Source organism: Triturus cristatus, chromosome 7 (assembly GCF_964204655.1).
Source record: "Triturus cristatus chromosome 7, aTriCri1.1, whole genome shotgun sequence".
NCBI lineage: Eukaryota > Metazoa > Chordata > Amphibia > Caudata > Salamandridae > Triturus > Triturus cristatus.
Genome location: NC_140590.1, coordinates 334028508 through 334052207, shown reverse-complemented (window position 1 = coordinate 334052207; position 23700 = coordinate 334028508). Strand labels below are relative to the sequence as shown.

Below are 23700 nucleotides of genomic sequence, written 5' to 3'. Positions count from 1 at the left end.
TTCTCCTGGAACAGGTAAAAAAGGCCCAAATATACACAAAGCTTGATCTCAAGGGGGCATACCATCTTGTGCGCATGAGGGATGGCGACGAATGGAAAACCGCCTTTAAGACCAGGTTCGGGCTCTTTGAGTACCTCGTCATGCCGTTCGGACTATGCAATGCCCCTGCCGCATTCCAATACTTCCTCAATGAGGTGTTCCGGGAGGTATTGGATATCTATGTGGTCGTTTACATAGACGACATACTCATCTACTCCAACTCAGAGGAAGAACACGTACAGCACGTATCCGCGGTTCTCAAAAAACTGAGGGAAAACATGCTATACTGCAAACTCAGCAAATGTGACTTCCACGTCACATCAGTGGAATTCCTTGGGGTGATGCTGAGCCCCAACAGACAGGAGATGGCGGAACGCAAGATCAGAACGGTGGAGGAGTGGCCGGTGCCCCGAGGAGTAAAGGAAGTCCAGAGCTTCATAGGCTTCGCCAACTTTTATAGGCGTTTTACTGAGGGGTTTTCTGGCTTGGTTGCCCCGATCACGCAACTACTAAGGAAGTCTCAGGAGTTTGTGTGGGGACCGGAAGCACAAAAAGCATTTATGCCCTCAAGAAGGCCTTCAGCACCGCCCCGGTGCTAGCTCACTCGAATCCGGAATTACCCTATGTGGTAGAAGCGGACGCCTCTGATGTGGCGCTGGGTGCCATTCTATCTCAGAGGAATGAGGTGTCGGGTTTGCTCCATCCTGTGGCGTACATGTCTCGTAAATTGAACGACACGGAACGCAATTACCATGTTGCGGAGAAGGAACTACTCGCAATAAAGGACGCATTTGCTGAGTGGAGGCATTTGTTAATGGGGGCCAGACACGTGGTTACAGTGTATACGGACCACAGAAACCTCCAGTTTCTGACGGCGGCGCGGCATTTGTCTCCCCGTCAAATGAGGTGGATGATCTTTTTCTCCGGTTTCAATTTCCACATCACATACCGACCCGGTACGGAGAACAGGAAAGCGGACGCGCTTTCGAGGCAATCGAACGCCAGGCATCCGCAGCCGGTTGCCGAACATTCCATCATCCCTCCAGGAGTTGTGATAGGGGTGATTCAACCACAGACGTTCCTCAGGGGGGTCCAGAAGGGGACCCATACCTTCATGTGGCGGAGGTGGCTTCACAGTCACAAGGAGTGGCAAATGAAGGACGGGATTCCGGTGAAAGGACGATGTATGTTGTTACCCACGCCTAGGCTTCGAAAACAGGCCTTCACCTGGTGCCACGTGTCTCCCTGTGCCGGCCATCTGGGTGTCGAAAAGACGGTAGCGAGCCTAGGACGGCAGTTCTGGTGGCCTGCCATGAGAACAGACGTTCGGAATTGGTGTTCATCATGTACCGTTTGCGCATCCATGAAATCGGACCACAGAAGATCGCAAGGACTCCTCCAACCCCTTCCTACACCGACCAAACCCTGGGAAAACATATCCTTAGACTTCATTGTCGGGCTACCAAAGGATCAAGGAAAGACGGCCATACTGGTGGTGGTGGACTATCTCACGAAGATGGGGCACTTCCTTGCTTGCAAACAGGTACCTTCGGCAGGAAAGCTGGTGTCGTTGTTATTGAAGAATGTAGTGAGACTACATGGCCTACCCAACGTGATCGTGTCGGACAGGGGGTCTCAGTTCACGTCGCACTTCTGAAAAACTTGGTGTTCGGCGTTACACGTCAAGTCTGCCATGTCCACGAGTTATCAACCGCAGACGGACGGCCAGACGGAGCGCCTGAACCAGTCGCTCAAACAATATCTACGTTGTTTTGTAGAGCAAGGGAAGGATGAGTGGGTGGACCTACTTTGGATTGCGGAAATCGCGTACAACAACGCCACACATTGTTCCACCAAGGCCTCCCCTTTTTATAGTAACTACGGCCATCATCCCCGGTTCTTGCCGTTTCTGCACCCGGTCAGGGAAGACAGATTGCCGACAACAGCCAAGAGGGTGGCCCGCATCAAGGAGGCCTTGATGAGTTCTCGAGTTGCCCTGGAGGGGGCTAAAGCCACGTATAAAGCCTTTTCTGATAGGAGGAGAAGGCCTGGACCGGTCTACAGACCTGGAGATTACGTCTGGGTCTCTACACGGCACATGAGATTCAAGAAAAGTAGCGTGTTCCATCCCCGCTTCATGGGCCCATATAGGATCCTTCGATGCATCAGCCCGGTGAACGTGAAAGTGTGCCTGCCCCAGTCCCTGCGGATCCATACCGTGTTCCACGTTTCCCTCTTGAAACCCGCGAACGCGGTGAGGCCTCGTACGCCGGTGTCGGTGACTGTGGATTCGGAGGTGGAGTACGAGGTGGCCGGTATCTTGGATTCCAAGTGGCGCAGGGGCAAACTATGGCATCTGGTGGCATGGAAGGGGTACGGACCCGAGGAGCAGTCATGGGAACCTGCGGCGGGGGTTCACGCTCCTCGTCTGGTATCATCGTTCCATCGTCGATATCCTTCCTGTGCTGGTCCTGATGGGGGGCGCTGATGGGAGGGGGATGTACTGTCAGGAATCCCCTCCCGCACATGGATTCCCTCCCACGATGCCACTTCCGTGAACCTGGTGCGCTTGGAGGAGAGCGGACTACAACTCCCAGAATGCCCTCCGGCAACAATTGCCTTATGCAACTCAAGAGTTCTGGTTACAAAACACCAAGGGTAACGCCTAGTTTTCATGTTATGCAACTCAAGAGTTCTGGTTGCATAACACCAAGGGTAACGCCTAGTTTTCATGTTATGCAACTCAAGAGTCATGGTTATACAACGCCGAGAGTACTACTTAAGGAGAAGATCACTGGGACTCGGCGTCGGATATTCTGATCTTTGCAGGAGTACCTGGTTGAGGTACACGGACCCGTTGGTGAGTTGAGCGGCGGAAGGAACATTCTAAGGAGCGGAGGAGAGGTGCTGGCATGTGCTTCCTGCCCGTGTCCTGTCCCGTTCTGAGAGCCGTATTCAACGTCATTGGGCACAAGTCCCGTTGGTAGAGCCGAAGCTCCCAACGGCCTGACAATTTGGAGAAAACGAGGTTGGTGCGAGCCGAAGCTCCCAACCCTCGTTCCTTGGGTAAACACACGCTTAGAGCTAAGACGCTATCCAGGAGGTGTTTCCGCGTCTTAGCCATCGACACTCGTAGGAGAACTGGGATAGGTAGAGCGGCTGCTCCCATCCATTCTCTGAGCCACCTTGGGTATCATCACTTAAACCCGGATACAAGAGACGCACACTAGGAGGTGTTCCCAGCGTCTTTGTGTTGTGGCAGTACTCTGGGGGGATACTGGTAGAGCGGCTGTTCCCAGGTGGTAGAGAGCCCGGCCGGGTGACTCCCACGTGCCCCCCGTAGATTCCACAACCTTGGAACTACCCTTCACAGCGGTCGAGTGGCATTGTCGGCCACTGCTTAGCACTGTGCCCTCCGTTGGAGCATACCGGGCCCGGTGTGCATGCGGAGGACGGTTAGAAGAGCTGTGAATGGGTATCGTACTTTAACTGGTGATTCCAGTACCGGTATTCTTTGTTGTCTGTAGTTGTTTATCTGTTTATTAAATCATCCTTAAACTTCCATTTCTCTGGTCCGTCGTCTGTTTGTCCCAACCCCGAGAAAGCCAGGACGTTACATAGGTGCACTGTACGCTATAAGAAGTTGATTTGACTTCCCAAAAGATTTTGTCCTGTGCAGGTAAAATTTAAGGCACCGTTTAACATCTAGAGAGTGCAGAGCACACTCCGCTGCAGTCTGTCGGTTTGGAAAAATTATTTCAAAACAACTGGCTCATTAAGGTGAAAGTCCGAAGGAAGCTTGGGGATGAGCTTAGGGTTTGTTCGTAGAATAAATTTGTCATGGTTGAATTGTAAGAAAGGTTCTTGAGTAGTAAAAGCCTGAAGTTCACCGACCCTTCTCGCTGATGTGACCGCTGGGAGGAGAGCCACTTTCCAGGATAGGAACTTCATGTCCATCTTTTGAATAGGTTCGAAAGGATGTTTCATTAATTGGCTCAGCACTGTATTCAGTTGCCATGTAGGAGGAGGTGCCCTTACTGGCGGGAACATCCTGAACAGACCAATAAGAAACTGTTTGAACAGCCTGCAGGAACATAGAGATGGAACATTAGCTGATCTGCGGAAACTGGAGATGGTAGCTAAATGTACTTTAATTGATGCATGAGCTAGGCCCGAGCGAGCCAGGAGAAGTAGATACGGTAGAACCTCCTCTGGAGGTGAGTGGAGAGGATTGATTTTAGAAGATGCACACCACATGCTGAATCTTTTCCATTTAAGGGAGTAAGTGCTGTTAGTGCTGTCTGCTCTTGCTCTAGCCAGCACCTGTCTACATTCCTGTGAGATCTTTAAGTGTTGAAATTCCTGGAACTCAGGAGCCAGGCTGACAATTTCAGTGAACTGGGATTTGGATGGCATACTTGTCCCTGGTTCATCGTCAGAAGGGACGGGAATGGCCTGAGATGGATCAGAGGCTTGACTGAAAGCAGGTGAAGTTCTGTGTACCAGTGCTGGCGAGGCCAGGCTGCTGCTATTAGATTGATTGTGCACAGTTCCGTCTTTAACTTTTTATGGTACTCGAGAAAGGAAAGGAATGGGGGGAAAGGCGTAGGCAAATATGCCGGACCAGGCTATAAAAAAGGGATTCCCTCATGAGCCCCGATGGTGATGCCAACTTGCAAAGTACTGTCAGTTTGCGTTGTCTGGAGATGCAAACAGATCTATGTTCGGTTTGCCCCATTGGGAGAAGATATTGTCAAGAGGGCATTGGTCCAGTTTCCACTCATGGCAGGTTGTCCTCAGTCTGCTCAACGTATCTGCCCTGACGTTCTGTTTCCCTGGGACGTACTCCGCTGATAAATGTCACTTTGTGATGAATCGCCCAGTGCCAGATAAACTGGGCTTCCTGAGAGAGCAGGAGAGATCTTGTCCCCCCTTGTTTTTTGAGGTAGTGCATTGTCGTGGTGTTGTCGGTTCTGACAAGCACCAATGTGTGTTTTGTATTCTTGACAGGAACGCTTGGAGTACCAGAAAAACCGCTCTCAACTCAAGAAGATTGATATGAAGGCCCGGTGTGAAGGTGGCCATCTTCTGCTGACTTGCAAGTCTTGAAGGAAAGCTCCCCAGCCCTCTAGAGATGCATCTGTTGTGATCACGAGAGGAGCAGTCTGAGACAGGAACAGCAGACCCTGTGATAATTGGCGAGGTTGCATCCACCAGTCCAAAGCCACTATCATGGGAGGAGTGATTTGGATCAGATCGTTGAATGTGCCCTCTATCCGCACCCATTGTTCATTTAAAGCCGCTTGAAGAGGACGCATGTGGAGACGACAATGAGGTATGGGGGAATACAAGAAGACATCCTCCCTAGGAGAGATTTGAAAAGCCGTACAGAAAGAAAGTGGTTTCTTTTTTTGACCCCTTTTGCCAAGGATATTAGTTTTTGTTGTTTCTCCAGAGTGTGGTACACCTTGTTTTCCGTGGTGTCCAGAATAGCACCTAGAAAAACCAGTCGACAGGATGGTTGCAGAATTGACTTCTCTACATTTAAAGTGAGGCCTAATTTTCTGAATAGTTGCAGACAGGCTCTAGTGGATGTTTTAGCTGCTTCGTACGTGGGGGTTTTGAGAAGCTATTCGTCTATGTAGAGAAAAATGTGATGATGTTGTTGCCTTAGATATGCTGCGACTGGTGCTAGACACTTCGTGAAAATGCGGGGAGCAGATTTTAGACCGAAAGGTAGGAAGCGGAATTGGTGATGACTGTCGGCCACCGTGAATCTTAGAAATTTGTTGTGCTTTTGGCATATGGGTATATGAAAATATGCGTCCTGGAGGTCCAGAGATGTCATATGTGAGAAAGTGCCATCTTTCTTGCATGGTATGCCCCCACTTTTTGCTGAATTGCTGATGTACTTTGACTGAGTGTACCCTGGGCTCCTGCCAATGAGGTACCCAGGGCCTATGTTCCTTCCCTAAAACTGTGTTGAAGCCTAAACCCAATTGGCATCTCTGGCCACATGTCAGCCCCTGGTAAATGGTACACTAGGTACCCAGGGCCTTGAGACCAGAGAAGGCCCCTAAGGGCTGCAGCACTTATTGTGCCACCCTTAGAGGTCCTGTACCCTGACACACACACACTGCCCTTGCAGGCTGAGTGTCTGGGTGCAGAACAAAACAGAGTCAACATGGCACACATCCCTGTGTGCCATGCCCAAAATACACACTGCCCTGGCATACATCAGCCACCCCTCTAGCTGGGTGCCCTATGCCAGTGGTGTGGGGAAAGTTGCATGAGCCCTGTGCCCCTACAGTACCCAGGTCCATTCCTGGGCACTGTAAGTGCAGTGCTGCCATTTAAGAGTATATGGTGCTGGGAGATCGTCGACACGAACTCCACAGCACCATGATGGCTACACTGAAGACTGAGAAGTTTGGTATCCAACTTCTCAGCACATTAAACCTGCACTGATGCCAGTGTGGGATTTAATGTACAATGCACGACAGAGGGCATCTTAGACATGACGCCTGAACCTAACCTACAATCCACGTCTTGTCTGAGGGGCTGCCTAGGCTGCCACACAGCAGACATGTTGCTGGACCCCTGGGTAGAGAGCCATCCACTCTTCTGGGCCTGCAACAATGCACATCCTGGGAGAGGTGCTAGGTCTCCTCCCCCAGGATGGGCAGGGGAAGATTCAAAGGCATGCCGCCTTTGTGGGCTTCTCCAGGTCACTTGCTGTACTCAGCAACTGGCCCCTACCGGTTCTGACCCCCATTCTGGTGGGAAGACTGGCCGGAAACTCCAAGGAATGAAAGGGGGTGTGCCAGCCTCTGCTAACCCCACCCCTAAGGTGGGGGAGGCGAGGTAAAGCACATCTCGGGGCTCTCGCCATCTTGAAGATGGGAAGCCCTGCCCAATCAGGACTAGGCTACTGCCCCCCTCCCACAGGAGAGTGGCAGGATAGGGGGTGTACCCACCCCAGGGAAGGGACCCATTGGTCCCTGCCCTTTACCTACTTGTAACACCCCTAAATGTGGTATTTAGGGGCACCCTGAACATTCCTTCCTCAGCTCCAGATTCCAAAACAAGAAAGAAGATCAAGAAACAAGACCTGCCGTGCAGCTGCTAACAAGAGGAAGACACCAACTGATTTGGCCTCAGCCCTACAGGCATGTCGACCCTTGAACCTGCTCCTGCTAAACCCCGGTGTCGCCAGTGGTCAGCAACCTCCAAAAACCCCGGAGGACCGGACTGCCTTGTGACTCCCACAAGCAGTGGTACTGCTCAAAGCAAGTAACAAGCCCCTGGCATCAGCCAGGAACCGTGAACCCTGCACACTCTGCACTCGCCAAGCCTAGCCTGTGCCGGAGTGAACAAAGACCACGAGGACGTCCCCCCGGCGACTGTGACCCCGAATCCAGCACCCAAGGACCCACCTCAACGCTCCGGACGATGCCTGCAGCCTCAGAACCATGGACCCCTCCAACCGCGACCAGCAAGGGTAAGATTTCCAAACACCAAAAGGCACCCCTGCACCTGGCGCCCTGCGGCCCCCTGTGCCCGACTCCTGGGTGCCTACCTATCCTCCAATGACCCAACTTACCTCTTGAAGTGGTGGTCGCACCTGAAGAATCTTCGTCCCCGAGCTTGCAGCCTTTGTTCGTTCTTGAGCTTCTCCACTGAAATCCATTGAGCGCCCGACGGCTCAAAAGCACCCTGCACCCAGCCGCCCGAGTGCCCCTGGCAGTGCAACCTCTACTCTAATCTACTTCCCCATTTGCCCTGAGCAAGTGACCAGGAGCCCAGCTCCCACAGCCGTGTGGCCTGCTAGCCCGCAGCCACCAACCAAAGGCCCCCTGCCTCCCATAGGATAACATTGGGCCTAACTCACTCTGCACCCGGCTGCCCCTGTGCCGCTGAGGGTGTAACAACAGTACTTACCTGACCCTGGGAGACCCCTGAGTCTATGCCCAGAACCTTAACTCTGCCAGTCGAGTACTTACCCAAAAGCCGATAACTCACTTTTCTTCCATAGGGTAACATTGACTGGTTTCACTTGGAAATTCTTCTAAGTGTCGAGCTTTGAAACTTTAAAATATTCATCTAAAATCAGCCGAATTACGAAAACGAATTTACTCAGCTGTTATCAGGAGAGATCCCAGTGCTGGATCTTGGTGCCCAGCACTGACCCTGAAAAGTAATTACAACCGTACTTACCTATAACTTAATTTTCCTCCATGGGATAACATTGCCTGGTTTTTGCAAGAAATTCTTCTAAGTGTTGATTTTGCAAACTTACAAATATTCGTTAAAAATCGCCTGTATAACAAAAACACAGTCTTTCAACTGTTTACAGGAGATGCCCCAGTGCTGGATCCAGGATCTAACATGGAGTTAGAAAAAGTAACAATAACCCCACTTAACTGCTAAGTGAATTTCCTCCCATAGGATAACATTGGTGATTGTATGTGAAAAAGATTTTGTGCCAACTTTTAAAATGCAATAATATTCCTTAAAAATCACACTGTAACCAAAACGTTTTTACCCAACTGTTTACAGGAGATGTCCCAGGACTGAATCTAGGATCCAGTCCTGTGGTAAGAAAAGTAATCCAAAAAGTAATCAATTGCATTTAACTAGAAATTCCCATTGAGCTCAATGTTATATTGTGTTTGAAATTGTGTTGCCTATTGCAACAACTGTATCTATAGCATCCAAAAGTCTATTGCCTTTTGAAAAGTATTTATCTAAAGCATCTCATTCTGAGCAAGTACATTTTGGTACCGATTGTTGGTTCTAAAATAAAACAACTATATATTTGGATACAAAAACATTGGCCCTAGTGTTCAGTTCATGAGTGTGAGACAATTTGCTGACTGAGTGTGTACAACAAATGCTTTACACTGTCCTCTGATACTGCCTTACTGCTCGACCAAGCTACCACTTTAGATAGTAAGGTTATATCTAACATTAGCCTCTGCCAAACCTCTGGGGACTGTGGACTCTGTGCACACTGTACCTATTTGGGAACAGTATACACAGAACCACTTTCTTACATCATAGAATTGTTTCCGTTGAGGAGGTGTAGCACATCCTGAATAGAGATCATGCTGAACGATTGCTTTTTGAGGAATTTGTTTAGGTTCCTTAAATCCAAGATCAGTCTCCACTTCTTTAACTTCTTTCGGATCAAGAAGAAACGGGAGTAGAAACCTTTTCCTTTTTGTTTGATGGGAACTCGTTCTATTGCTCCTTTCTGTAACATGTTGGAAACCTCCATCTTTAAGAGATGCAGGTGTTTTTAAAAATGGGGCAGAGGAGGAGTTGGTGGAGGGATCTTTATAAATTGCAATGAGTGGCTGAATTGGATTAGGTTTAGGACCCATTGGTCCGATGTTATGTCCTGCCACTGCTGGAAATAATCGGATATTTTGCCGCCCACCGAGGATGGAAAAGGCGGGATAGAGGCCGACAGCTGGGAGAAGTCATTGGCGGCCACCGGTCTCCTTACCCTGGCATCCTGATTTTCCCCTAAAGGAAGACGTGTTGTAAGCCGCTGCAGGTGGTTGGGGGTTGGTAAACTGGGGCCTGTATTGTTGAGCGATGCAAGAATAGGCTGGATAGCGAGATTGCTGGTACCCTCCTTTCTAAGATTGGTAATCTCTTCCTCGAGAGCCACGAAAAGGCATTTTTCTGTATCGTAAAGTACCCAAAGACTTAACCATATCCGTGTCTTTTTTAATAGCTTGTAAATAATTCTTCTCCGTTATAACGTAGATCAAGAATCTTCGTCTGTACCTCAGGCCTGAATGAAGTGGCTTTCAGCCAACCTTGACGCCTCAAGACGACTGCTCCCGCTACCTGCCGGAAGCCAGTGAACGCTACATCCATAGCGCAGTCTATTACTTCAGAGGCGGTCCGCTCGCCCTCAAGAAGAATTTTCTTAGCTTCCTCCTTGTGTTCTGGTGGAAGTCTGTCCAAGAATAGTGCCAAACCTGACCACATTTGCCTCTTATAACAGCCCAGTAAAGCCAGAGAATTTGCAGCTCTTGCCGTCAAGGCTGACATAGTCAAAAAACGCTTCCCCCATGTTGTCAAGTATTCTGCCTTCTTTATCAGGAGGAGCAGTCAGAGGAGCTAAGGGTTCTTAGATTGTCGCTGCACTGCTTGCGAGATCACTGAATCTGGATCTGGTTTTGGGTGAACTATTAAGCAAGCAGGAGCGTACTCCGAATCTTTATATTTTTTGTCCAGCCTTGGCAACATAGCTGGGTTTAGTATGATTCACAAACCTTCTTTCCAAATATAATCAATAATAGGCATAGACATTACTGATTTTCTGTAAGGGTCTTTAAAATGTACAGGAAACAATCCTGCTGATGCACAGGCATCGGCAAGTCAAAACACTCTGCTGCTCTCTCCAGATGATTATGGAAACCCCCAATATCTTCTGGAGGTTAATCCGCTTGTGGGAGAGATGGAGATGCCTGAGTGGGAATGATGTAAGTATCCCATTCATCCTGATGAATCTTTTCTTCTCCTCTCTCTATTTCCTCGTCAGAGGACGACAACTGTTGCACAGTTGTTGAGGAGGAGGCTGTACAATTGGAGACCCCTGCTGGAGACGAGGGGAGCGCACCTTTGCCTGTGGAAGGGAAGGCGGAGAAGGAGGAGGAGGAGGAGCCTGTTGGAGACTCTGCTCTGGAGGAAATCTCCTCTTATAGTCTGCCAGCATAAATTGTAGATCAGTCATTAGATTTGAAGGGAGATACATCATCTGCTGTTGATATTGTTGTTGTCGTGAATAGTAATATTGATGACCATAATCATCAACATCCTCCTCAGAATCCTCCTGGTATTTGACGTTGAGGTCTGATGGGCTTAAAGCTGCCCCAAAAAGGCTATCATTATCAGATCCCTTTTCTTCATCATCTTCCTCCAGAAACTGGGATGGCAAAAATGACTGAACCTCACTAGGTGAGGTTAAAGCTAGAGTCAATTGGGTTTTTGCAATTTTATGTTTTTCCTTCCTCGTCGACGGTGTTGTCGACGTGCCCGTCGACGATTGTTGCTTCACGGCCAAGTCTTGGTTAGTCCATGGAGTCACCTTTATCGACGAGGGCTGCTTCTCTTGGTCCGTCGACGGAATTGTCTTCGTCAACGAGGAACCGTCGGAGACATGGATCTTCATCGACAGTAACGCCAATGGTACTTCCGTCTTAAACGGCGAACCATTCCACAGTTTCAACGGCGGACTTTTAGCTCTGTACCTCACGCTCGTTCCAACAAATCCTGGTCCTGCGCAATGCTCCCCAGCGCCAGCCGTTGTGTGATGCCTCTGTGTTCCAGATCCAGACAAATTGCTACAAGTGGGGGTGCGCCAGTTCAATGAAGTCCAATAGACTCAGTGTGATGTCAAAAAAATCCTTTATTTCAAATTGTTTTTTTCAAATGTGCAGTAGAAAAACTAAGCTCAGCCAACGCATTTCGATCCCGCTAGGAGAACTTCACCAGGGCTTGTAGGTTCAAGAAAATACATACGGAAGCGTGGTGGCTCTACGACAATTCTCTGCAGGATATTGCACTGGAAACCTTAGTGGTACTCACAGGCATGATGAAACCTGCATGTTGAAGACTGTTCTACTGCACGTCTGGTTAAAATCCAAAGTCGACGACGAAGGTGAAGTCAAGATCCCCGTCGACGGGACAGGTGACGAGAGCTGTATCGTCGACGGGTGGACCGTCCTTGGGAATTGGCTTTTTGACGACGAAGATTTAGAAGAAACCATCTGCTTTGTTGACAATAGAGGAGCATTACCTGTTGATGATGAAATCGCCGTTGAAGACACACCGACAGTACCGACTGAAGACACTGTCAATGTGACTAGAATCACCTCAGGAGAGGATTTTCTCAACGAACAGAGGTGTCAGAGACGATCTGATCATCAGCAGAGCTGAAGTAGGCTTCTTGAAGGTATGTTTTAGCTTCATAGGTGGAGTTGAAGGTTCTGAAGCTGGCTTTTTAGCAGACAAAGTCTCCTTTTCTTTGTGAGAACGTTTGTTAACAGACCGAGCCTGCTTTTAAGAAGAATCAGATGACATTTTTGACGCTTTCTTAGGAGGCTGTGACGATGAACCAGCAGGGTCATCTAGAGGTCGTTTTTGAGGTGTTTTAGAGGAAGATTTAGAAGAAGTATCACTTTCCTCATCAGAGACCACAGTGTCCCTGTTTTCTGAAGCCACAAAATAAGCCTTCCTTCATGATCTTTCAGAGTCTTAGTAGAGAAAGTCCGACATACCTCGCAATCCTTAGGTTTATGCTCAGGATAGGCAGTCCTAGTGTTGATCGTCAATATGTTGTCTTTTTTTCCTACAAGCACCACAAGCTCTGAAAAGACCTTTTTTAGGTGTATCTGACATGTTGGTCGTCAGTTCAAATCACCTTGAAACAGATCTACTGAGTTGGTAGTAAATCTGACATGAAGAAAAAAAATCAAAAATAGAGAAATAGAAGAAGACTGAGCAGAGCTCAGTGGAGATTCCCTTAGCAAGACATGCAGTAGAAAATCTGAGGAACTGGAGCTTCTCTCAGGAAGGTTCTACAGGGTGGTGTCTACTGATTGGCTATTTCTAAGTTTGGTCCTTTTTTAGGTCTCGCCTAGTGAACGCAGCTCATGAGCTGCTTCGCCTTGGCGAGACTCTATTGTGGTCGCTTTTGTTCGCGAAGGGAGACAAACCATGTGCACACACATGGCGTCACCCACCGCGCGCTTGATTTATTACAGCTCAGCCGCTCGCTCTGCGTTCATGCTGTTTGTTTGCCTGCTCGCAGTTGCTTTCACTTTTGTTGCCGGCCCCACGATGTGTCTTTCAGCTCGAATTCCATCTGCCGAGTTTCTCTGAATGCTATTTCCTGTAGTGTTAGCTTTGCTGTGTGAAGGGGCATTGCCAGCATTATGATTAGCATATAAAGTCACCATGTTCTCCCAGTCTTGAGTGCTTAAGTATGGCAGATCTTTTTGCTGGCTCAAGCGTGTAGTTGCCAAGCTCTGATCAGCTGATCCACCGTACCGCGCTGTCTGTGACACCATTGTTTACCCGTCATTTAACGCGATTTCTGTATGTATTGGATATACAATAGTGCTCTCTCGTTTGCTGTTATTCTTTTAATTACTTCAGGTAAATAATTTCATATTAATTTTCTCGTTTTCCTTCACCTGCCAGTTTGAAGACAGTTAAAATTCATTCAGCTGGGGACGCGCGCTAGACAAAAGCGTCACTAGTTGTTAGCACACACGGTAAAGCAATAATCCTATCTTAAATTATAAAGAGCCTTTATCATAGGTTTACTTTACGTGGCTTTTGTTCCGGGACAAGTGCCGAGTGTTTCAGGGCAGTCGCTGGGCGTGGCCCCAACCTCCAAAAACTTGAGGTTTACTCTCTCTTCCTGAATGAGATAAGCAGATAAGGGAGATAAGCCCAGAAATCTTAGGAATAAATAGAGACTCCTCGTAGGAACGCACCATGTGATCCTCTGCAGGGCCACGCCTGCTAGCAGAAACTCCCTGGCTATTCTCCATGTAAACACAGGCTATCAGGTCACAGCCAGCCTCCCCTGGGGGCACGTGCTCTCGGTTACCATGGCACCAGAGTGCCAGGTTAATGTACTTATGTCCCTGCAGGGCTTTGATCACATGCTACGCAAATATTGTGCTCTGTAATGCACGCTGTCAAGCATTGCACATGCAATTTATTTTTATTGCATTCTACCAACAGAAATCCTCTTCCCATGCTCATATTTCTAATCACACTTTTATAATATCTCCCAGTGAATTAGAGACAGTTTACCAGCCCCTCTACTTGCTTAAACATGGCTTTCCTTTCAGTAGTAGCAGGGCAGTTCGCTCTGCACTGCACGGACCCAGGTGGAGAGCAGGTCTCCCAGAAAGCGCCCTTAAAGCCCCCGTGTGCCCTTGGTTCACCCACTGCACTCTATTAACAACAGTGTGCACCAGCAGTGCAAGAGGGCAGCAGACGGAGAGACTGGACTCTGCGGTCCTAATCTGCCAAAGGCCGATGAATAACTCCAAAATACAGGAGACTCACAGGGGCCACATCACATGGCAAACAGGGCCCTGTCATTTTGTGTTACCACTGGGCTGTATGGAAGTTTACCCTATGCTGTTGGTGCCTTGATCCCGGAGCCAGCTCCTCAGAGAAGTCACAGGGGTAGGAGAGGTCTCACATGGCTTCCTTCTAGCAGCAGAAGCGACTGGCTTTCAAGCACTTAGAACACCCACCTCCGTGATTTAAGGTCAGCCACTTCTTGTATAAAAAAAACATGAGAATCGTTTTTTTTTACTTTGAAAATAATGGGTGGAGATTTAATTTTTTGTTTTGTTTCTGTCCCTCGTTCTTCTAACTTCATGCTGATAGGGGGTCTGATGCCCTGTACAAGCTCCTCCTTTCCTGGCTGATTTCCTCCCTCCCTTGCCGCTCCTGTACCACGCAGCGCTTTGAGACAGCAGGATATGGGTAAACACTATACAACCCCTAGCAAGGTACGGCGTTCTGTTCCCTCGCTTCTTTAACCCTTCCCTTCCTTCTTCAGTCCCCCAATTACTTATCAGTACCCTCTTGCATTGCAAGAGTTAGAGCTATTGGTGTTGAAAAGACATTGTCATTTACAACACCAATAGCTCTAACTCTTGCAAATGCGAGACCTAATGCATTGCAAATGTTTGTTATTAAAGGACAGAGATATGTTACCAAAGTTTTAAGGCCTAGGGCCATATATTCTATGTCTAATAAGATATTTCTTTTCATAATACCGGGGGCTCCCATCTCGATGACGTAGAATGATTCAAGCATATGAATCTATGAAAGTTGCAATACTGGAGTAACAGGTCTGATACTTTGCAATTTGTATGGGGGCTTTGATTTCTTCCTTTAAAGGGGTGACTCTCCCACTGGTGCATGGCACACGTGCACCATTGTAGGTTTGTATGAGCCAATCATTCCTATGCAGTCTTTTCACCTTTTAAAAGAGTGCCCTGATGTAGGTATAAGATGACTTGTTGGTGCTATATATAATGCCTTGGAGTAAAAATAATCCCACTAAATTGGAAGCAGTGCAAACATGCATCTGTATCAAAATGTTTTTGCTAGTGTGATCTAAGTGGAACAGACCTCCTGATTTGTCCATCCTTGGGTGTCTCTCGCGAGAACATTTATTAACCCTATGAAGTATTTGATAGCAAAAGTAGTTACTTAATGCCCAGGTTTCTCACTTTGCAGCGTAACAGCCAGAGAAATAAAATGATACTCCTTCCTGTCAAGTAGTTGAAAATGCTGCTCTCACACTGGGTCAGTTGGCCACGTAGTTCCCAACAGTAGCAGCTCCTGGAGGGAGTGCTGCAGGCAGTGGGGTGGGGCGGGTCAGTGTGGGGGTAGTAAACTACAGCATACGGCCGAACGGAGGTGAGTAAATAAATAAATAAATAAAACAAATTACATTGCGCACGCTGCATCGCCATTTGGCGTTGCAGCGTGCGCAATATAATTTGTTTATTTATTTCTTTACTTACCTCCGTTCAGCCGTATGCCGTAGTTTACTACCCCCTGCCCCTCCCACGCCCTGCCCCGCACCACTCCCTCCAGGAGCCCCTACTGGTTGCCAATGATACAAGACTTATCAATGCAAGGACCTGGTGAGGCTTCCACTAGCGACTGGAGGTTAGTCTGCGACTCTAGAAGATGCCTACTAGCTATGCAGCCCCCAACCCACCGAGACTGCAGTACTTGTTTCTTCCTAGTGATGAAGCATCTGTGCTAGTCTCCTCTTAGATATGAATGACCCCACTGAAGCTGCGGTATCTCACACTAGGAAGGAGTGGCTTTCCTGAAGCAGCGGTGTTTTCTCTCTTCCAAGCTATGCGAGGCCCTGCTCAGGCTGCAGTGCTGGTCTCCTAGTGTCAACAAGAGCTGGTCCCTCCCAGCTCAGAATACAGTGCTCTTCGCCTAGATTGGACAGGCTCTTCTGAGGCAGCAACAGTGTTGTCTCTTCCGGGTTATGCAAGATCCTGCAGAGGCTGGTGTGCTCATCTGCTAATAATGGAGGTCGGAGCTGAGACTGCAATGCACACTGAAAAGGATGCTTTAACATAAGCTGTTGTGTATCTACCAAAACTAAATATAGACAGTGGATACCATATTCAGATGGACAGATCTACCTACCTACCCAAGATTGCCCTTCTTAAGGAAAACGGACATTATAGGCCTTGTCTTCTCATGCAGGATCTCAATTTATCCAAAGTCTTCCCCCATATTACCATAGCCAACAAGCTATCTCAGTTCAAACATCATCCACACCTGGAACTTCAATTTTCTAGGGATTGCACAAATATTTCTCGGACCGACATACAACATCATGATAGAGGGGAAATAGCTCAGCCAAACTTACCTGGGTACACAAGGAAATCTCCACCAAACTTGCTGCCACTGGTGAGGAAGTATCCCCTCTCCCAGAGGTCTCTGAATACCCTGTAGCGCGCCTCGTGTTTATGCTGTCCAGTATGTGGCCATTCCTTGGATGGCTGACGCCAATCCACCTCGGCTTCTTGCCCAGGAGGCAATCGTGCTGTGGGAATCTGTACCATCATGGCATTCTGTGGGAAGTTAAATGTCTCCTCCAAGTTCTGCAGCTCTTTTAAGTGGCCCTGCGGCGGAGATTCAATTCCATCATCTGCAAAAGATCACGTACAACTTATTAACGGCTTGGAACGTGTAGCTGTATGGCATAGAACCAAAGCTTATTGTGTATTTGGGTGGTTTTGCAATTGTCTGATGGTATTTAATCTCCCCTGCACCACTGCCATGTCATCAGTTGATGTATCCTCCCAACATGAACAACATTCAGTCATCCACGGGTAAAAAATTTAAATCAGTGTATGTTTATTACAGTTCGCTTACAGCTGTGCAACAGGTGGTCTAGTGGCTTACCAGATGGACCTGGAAACCTGGGTTCTTATTCCAGCTATGAACATTGTCCAAAACTGTCTGCCAGAATATGCAAATGTATGCAATGTAATAACATTTACATTTGTAATGTGGATTATTTGTATTGTACTTGAGTGAATTATTTACTTCATCAGCAAACACCTTCACTACTCGTCTATGTAGCCATTCCAGAGACTAAGATGCAACGTATAGCTAAAGCACGTAATAGGCTTGTGGCTGAAATGCTTAATCTACAAATAAAATAGCAGTTTCAACTCTTATTAACTGCTACAAGTCCTATTGCATTACCAAGGCAGAAGTGCTTGATGATGCATTTCAACCCAGCTACGCAGAGCACATTCACAGCTCTCTGCCCATTCATTTCAGTCTTGGCTGGCGACTCTGAGTGATGGCTCACTGGGACTCGTTCGCTTGTTGGACAATTCACCCATAACCTAATGTCCAACAGGTGCTGGGACCTCCACGAGTGACTGCCCACTCACCTCAGTCCTGGCCAGGAAATATTCCTAGTTCTTGCCAGAGAATGGAACTCGCACTGCTCTCTGCCAACTTATTGGAGTCCAAGTCTGGAGTTTTTGACAAACATTTATCAGGGCCCTGATTAAGCCCAGCCAATTAGCTTCTGTTTTGGATGACACACATTTTTATTTCAGTACCAGGATCCACAAACAGCTCTGTTAATGAGCCTTCCATTTCACTTGCAGCAGATTGATACTGCCCCTGCCTGCTGCTGTGAGACCTTGATGTGCCAACTTTTGGCTTGTCGCAGTAATATTGAGGCTAAATCACTTTTGCTTTCTTCTACAAAATGATGGTTAAGTGTCTAAGTTCTTAAAAATAGAGAGGTCATTGTAGTGTAAAAGTAAGTTTGGAGGTCCAGTGTCTTTCTGGTAACCAGTTGCTGACACTGCTTATTGTCATGTTGCCTAACTTGATCACACTTAGTGCTTCATTTTAAAAATTAGCCTACGATACCCATCTACTGAGTTAACTCTTGTAATGTTTGGTTTTTTTTGCACCCCTTTCCATCCTTGCCACTTTTCCTATCTTTCTCTTTATCCTTTTTTTTTTGCCCTTTTATACCTTTATATCTTTTCACCTTGGTTAAAGTCTGATGATGAAAAAAGTCCTGATCAGAATGTCAGTGCTCTCGACATGCACAAATTAAGCACTGGGTGAGCATATCTATCTGGACTTGGATAAGACACTTCGCTATACAAACCTGATGAACAATTAATGTAGGTCTGATTTGGCAACACAGCTGTGGCACACCTTTGGTGATCAACAGAAAACAGCTGTAAGATGCACCACTGTAAGAGGGGCTTTGGCTCCACGCAAGTTAATTATCTTGAGTACAGCATTCGACTGGGCCAAATTTGTGTTTTTTTGGCTGAAAAGTGGTGTTTGTACAGCCATTTAAATGATGTGAGAAAGCATATGCTCAATGCAGGAGGACTGAACTGGCAGCAGTGACAAACCAGTGATCTAGGATATAGGCCTTATATGTTTGTTGTGAAATTTTGCAAAAAAGGCAGCAGGCCTAACTTTTGTAATATGAGAACCATTTGTTAAAGCTAATTTGTCTTTAAGCGTGAATCGTTATAACACTGTAATAAAGACTGTAGACCTTAATTTTGTTACATGGAATCTTACACACTACTTTGATGGCTACTCCCTCTGACAAACACTTGGGGCAGAAGATTTGTTATTGTAATAATTCTTGATAGGTCCAATTAATTGGATTTGCATATCGTTTTGCCAACTGTAATTTTGTACTTTTATAACTGGATATTTGGTGACTATCTTGTGGGAAAGCTTATGCTCAGCACAATAGGTCTGAGTTGGTTAAAGGTGGCAAGCCGGTGATAAACAAGCATTGGCATAACCAACAGGTCTTGCATTGGACGCAGCTTTTTGTGTTTGACAATTCTTATTTTGTTCAGTCAGGTTTTTCCAAAACGTCATTATTGATGAAGATGCTGGGTCCACATCATTCCAAAACAAAAGAGCAATCGCTAAAGGCAAAAATAATTTGGGGCTTCAAAAAAGCACACATTATCAAAGTAGTTCCTGGCACTGAAGGGAAGTACCCTGTGAGTGGATGTGCTTCTTTTGAAAGTGCAGCCTGCCGTAACTCACAGAGAAGTCAGCCAGTAGCTGAAGTGGGCTGATCAGTGCCTCATGATGCATGCTGAAGTGGGCGAAAGAGAAAACAAATGAAACAACAGACGGATGATGTCTGGCTGAAAATCCCTATAACATTTAAGTTATACACAGAATTTTAGCAAAAAAGATGACCTTAACAGGCTACTCTGTCTGGAATTAGCAGCCAGCCTTTTATCTTTGTTAATGTTTTTTTAAATAATGCTTGTTGAAAAGATAGAAAAATAGAAAGCCTTGCAGAGACAAGTAGGTTGAGAGGATCGTACAGATAGATGGATAGGCCTGCATAGCAAGATAGATAGCTAGATAGATGTACAAATAAAGTTTGTTGCATATATACAAATAGTTGTATACAGGGAAGTTTGCATACATAGACAAGCCTGCATACATAGAGAAGGTTGCCCAGACAGATCAATAGATAGATAAAAAGCTGTAAAGATTGAGACAGAGAGATAGGACATCAAATTGGTTGCACAGAATTGTATCGATAGATATACAAACAGATAAACCAATAGAGTTGCGAAGATAGACAGATAGATAAGCAAAGATAGATAGGTGGATAAACAGGCAAAGAGAAGCAGGCAGACAACGAGAGAGACTGGTAGATAGGCAGACACACAGACCAATAAATAGGGTTGTAAAGATAGATAGTAGATAGGCAAACAAATAAGTAGATAGAAAGGTTAACGGACAGACAAACAGCATAGTAGATAGGTAGACACACATACCAACACATAGGGCTGTAAAGATAAATAGATAGTAGATCGTCAGACAAGAAGGCAGGCAGGCAGACATGTAGGTAGACAGACAGACAGGTAGTTAGAATGGTAAACAGAAAGACTAGTAAACAGACTGAAAAACCAGACAGGTAGATAGGCTAATAGGGTTAGATAGATAGATAGATAGATAGATAGATAGATAGATAGATAGATAGATAGATAGATAGATAGATAGATAGATAGATAGATAGATAGATAGATAGATAGATAGATAGATAGATAGATAGATAGATAGATAGATAGATAGATAGATAGATAGATAGATAGATAGATAGATAGATAGATAGATAGATAGATAGATAGAACACAACATTGAAATGTTTCTTTAAGCATAACATTCAAGAGCACTGAAAGCAAACTAGAAAGCCATACAAGCAGGACATACTGAATAAATGTGTTCACAAGTATAACTGTAGTCCTCAATTAAAATACATACCAATATGACATACAAGAGCACAGTTATAAATCCACTTCATTGCATGCATACTAGAAAGAGGAAAACTTAATAGAGAACAGTTTGAATTGGACATCATCTGGTACACAGTGAAATTAGCAGCAGTCAGATACGAAAAGGCCACTTTGAGACGTACTGACCAAGACGGATTGCGAAAACCTTCGCCGACCATTTTGAACGTCTCTACGTCCCTTCCTCTACTTCCACGCAGAAAGAGGCCGCCGACCTTCTTTCTACCCTCCTCTACCAAGGTTAGACCCACAAGACGTGACAGACCTTGACACTCCTCTTGATTCTGAGGAGGTGTCTAAAGCTATTGGGGCATTGCGCTCCGGGAAGGCCATGGGGCCTAGTGGTTTACCAATTGAGTTGTACAAAACGGTCTCCACGGTCCTAGCCCCCCACCTGATACGAATGTATGATGAAAGCATAAAGCTTGGGAGTCTGCCTGAGACACAATGCCTGACAAACATTGTAGTCATATATAAGGAAGGGAAACCCCGAGATCAATGTAGTTCCTTTTGACTGATTTCCTTCCTAGATCCGGAGGTTAAAATTTTAGCTAAAATCCTGGCCCTCCGCCTGTCACCCCACCTCCATAAAGTAATCCACCCGGACCAATCTGGCTTTATGCCAAATAAGAATACGGCGCTCAACCTCAACCTTTTCGGAGTACTGGGTAGAGCTTCCACTATAAGGGAGGATGCAATTATCGTGTCCTTAGACGCTAAAATGGCGTTCGACATGATGGAATGGCCCTTTCTATTTGCATTTCTGGAGAGATACGGCTTTGGCCCAAGATTTATAGCCTGGGTGCGTCTATTATACACTAGCCCCTTGGCCCGAGTCTCGGTTAATGGTGGGCGATCAGCGATTTTTGAGCTTGGGAAAGGCACGAGACAGGGCTGCCCCCTGTCACTATTGCTCTTCGCGTTGGCTCTGGAACCCTTGACGGTGTGGATTAGAGACGACCCGTCTATCCGTGGGCTGAATTGGGCTCCAGATTGGTCGGATAGAATATCCCTCTACGCCGATGATATTCTTTTATATTTGGCCAAGCCCTGGTCTTCTCCACATGCTGTGCTTCATATCCTCACTCTTTTTAGGAACTACTCGGGTTATACCATCAACTGGGACAAGTCTGTGGTATTTGTTCTCCATGGTGGTCCACCACGACTTCCCGCGGGCTGCACGGCCAGAATAGTCACTGAGGGCTTCCGGTACTTAGGTATTTTCCGCCACGAGAGAGATGGATGTCTTCCACGGAAGAAATCTCCTCCCCCCTTTGCATCGCCTCCGGGCAGACGTGCGGCATTGGAGGACACTCCCCCTCACCTTAATTGGTAGAGCTGCCCTCATCAAGATGATGGCGTTGCCCCGTTTCTTATATGTTTTACAAAACACACCTTATCGTATCTCACCACAATATTTTTTAATGATCGATTCCGAGGTCCGAACTCTATTATGGAACGGCGGCACTCCCCGGATCGTCTTGAATAAACTCCTACATAGTTGGTACGATGGGGGTATTGCACTTCCTGCAATCGAAACGTATTATTGGGCCTCACAATTGGTGGTCCTTAACCATTGGGCCCACCGCCCCATCATTGATCCAGCGTACAGGATGGATCGCCTCAATATGAAGGCGGGCAACTACTTGAGGGCGTTATATGGGGACACCTTTATTTCCACCCACTTCTACCACTGTCTCGATCTGGCACGGGGCTACAGCCGCGCTGGGTTGGAAGGGCAAAATCACACAAGTGACTCCACTACTGGAATCTCATCATCTGGGGATGCTGTCAAATTTCCCTGGGTTTGATAAATGGGATCTTATTGGCCTTTCCGCAGTTGGGGACATGTGGGCGAGGGGTGTGGTAGTTCCGTTTGTTGAATTGAGGGCAAAGTACCAACTACATAAAGGGGAAACATTCCGCTACCTACAAGCGCGTAGCGTTCTTACCAGAGCCATCCCTAAAGGTTCTGATCTCCCCTTCTCTTCTCCCCTAGAGGACAGACTCCCAGACGACTATCTCCCAGACAAGGTTATCTCCTTAACATATCGTAAGATACTCAATAACCTTCCGGAACCACTCGATAAAATCCGCATGAAATGGGTGGAGGACGTGGGTGACTTGACGGATGAGGACTGGAGGGAGGCCTTAGCATCTCCCAGGGAGGTGGCAATTAGATCCCGGCTCAAATACAACTAAAAGTATTACACAGAGCCTACTATAGTTCCACGGCTTTGGTTAAAATGGGATTAATGACCTCATCACTTTGCCCCCGTGGCAGTGGCTCCTTGGGCACATTCCTACATCAGTGGTGGGACAGCCCGATTCTCCAACACTATTGGAACGGGATTATGGACACGATGTCCCAAATATGTCAGAAATCGATAGATCACTCGCCCAGGCTCTGCCTTTTGAATATTTGGGAAGCTACTGACCTCATTCACACGGAACAGTTGTGGGTCACTTCGGGCTGTATCATAGCTAAGCGTAACATCGCCAGAACACGGAAGGGAGGAGTCGTGCCTCGCAGTGCAGATTGGGCTAGAGACATGGAGTGGTGCATGCAGGCCGAAAGGGTGATATATGAAGGCAGAGGCTGCCCAGGCAAATGGACTAAAATATGGGGTCCATGGAACGAGTATAGAGGGCTTCTATGCTCCCCTTGTCGGAGGACACCACATATCATGTCGATGGAGAGTCCCTCTAGGGATGTGATATTATTTTGTGTTTATTTGTGACTCTCATGCGTTACTTTGCTCCTGCTTTGAATATATGTGATGTATATGTTTTAAGTGCAACGCTCGGTCTGGCGATTGCTCTCCATTTTGGTTTGTTTTTTGTTGTATTGTTTTTCTTTGTTTTCAATAAAAAAGATTTATAAAAAAAAAAAAAGGCCACTTTAAACAAATTGATGACCTTATTAGCAGCTGGTAGAAAACATACTGCTATCATATCACTATCATATCAGGATCTAACCACAAAGGCAACACTAAAGTAATAATCACGTGCAAACAAAAACACTGGCACTGAAGAGAGTTAGCTTCTGCGCGGATGTGCTCCTTGTGAAAGAGCATAATGCAATCACTGAAAGTGAAGTTAGCCAGTGGCCAAAGTAGGCTGACCTACTGCCTCATTCTATCTTCTATAGCAAGTGGAAGCAGAATGTGAATAACAACAGCAGACCAATGGATGAAGTGAGCTGGCTGAAAGACCCTTTAAGTATATTCTACAT

The 23700-nt window shown here is 46.8% G+C and overlaps 1 protein-coding gene across 2 annotated transcripts in view; it reads right to left on the bottom strand.

Annotated features, from left to right (window-relative positions):
• The window catches only part of TSEN34 (tRNA splicing endonuclease subunit 34), a 143106-nt gene that overhangs the window by 58853 nt on the left and 60553 nt on the right, over nucleotides 1-23700 (bottom strand). For both annotated transcript variants that reach the window (XM_085616459.1, XM_085616460.1), the window contains exon 4: nucleotides 16502-16783. In XM_085616459.1, the coding sequence (XP_085472585.1) occupies nucleotides 16502-16783 (282 nt within the window). The remainder of the gene's footprint in view (nucleotides 1-16501; nucleotides 16784-23700) is intronic.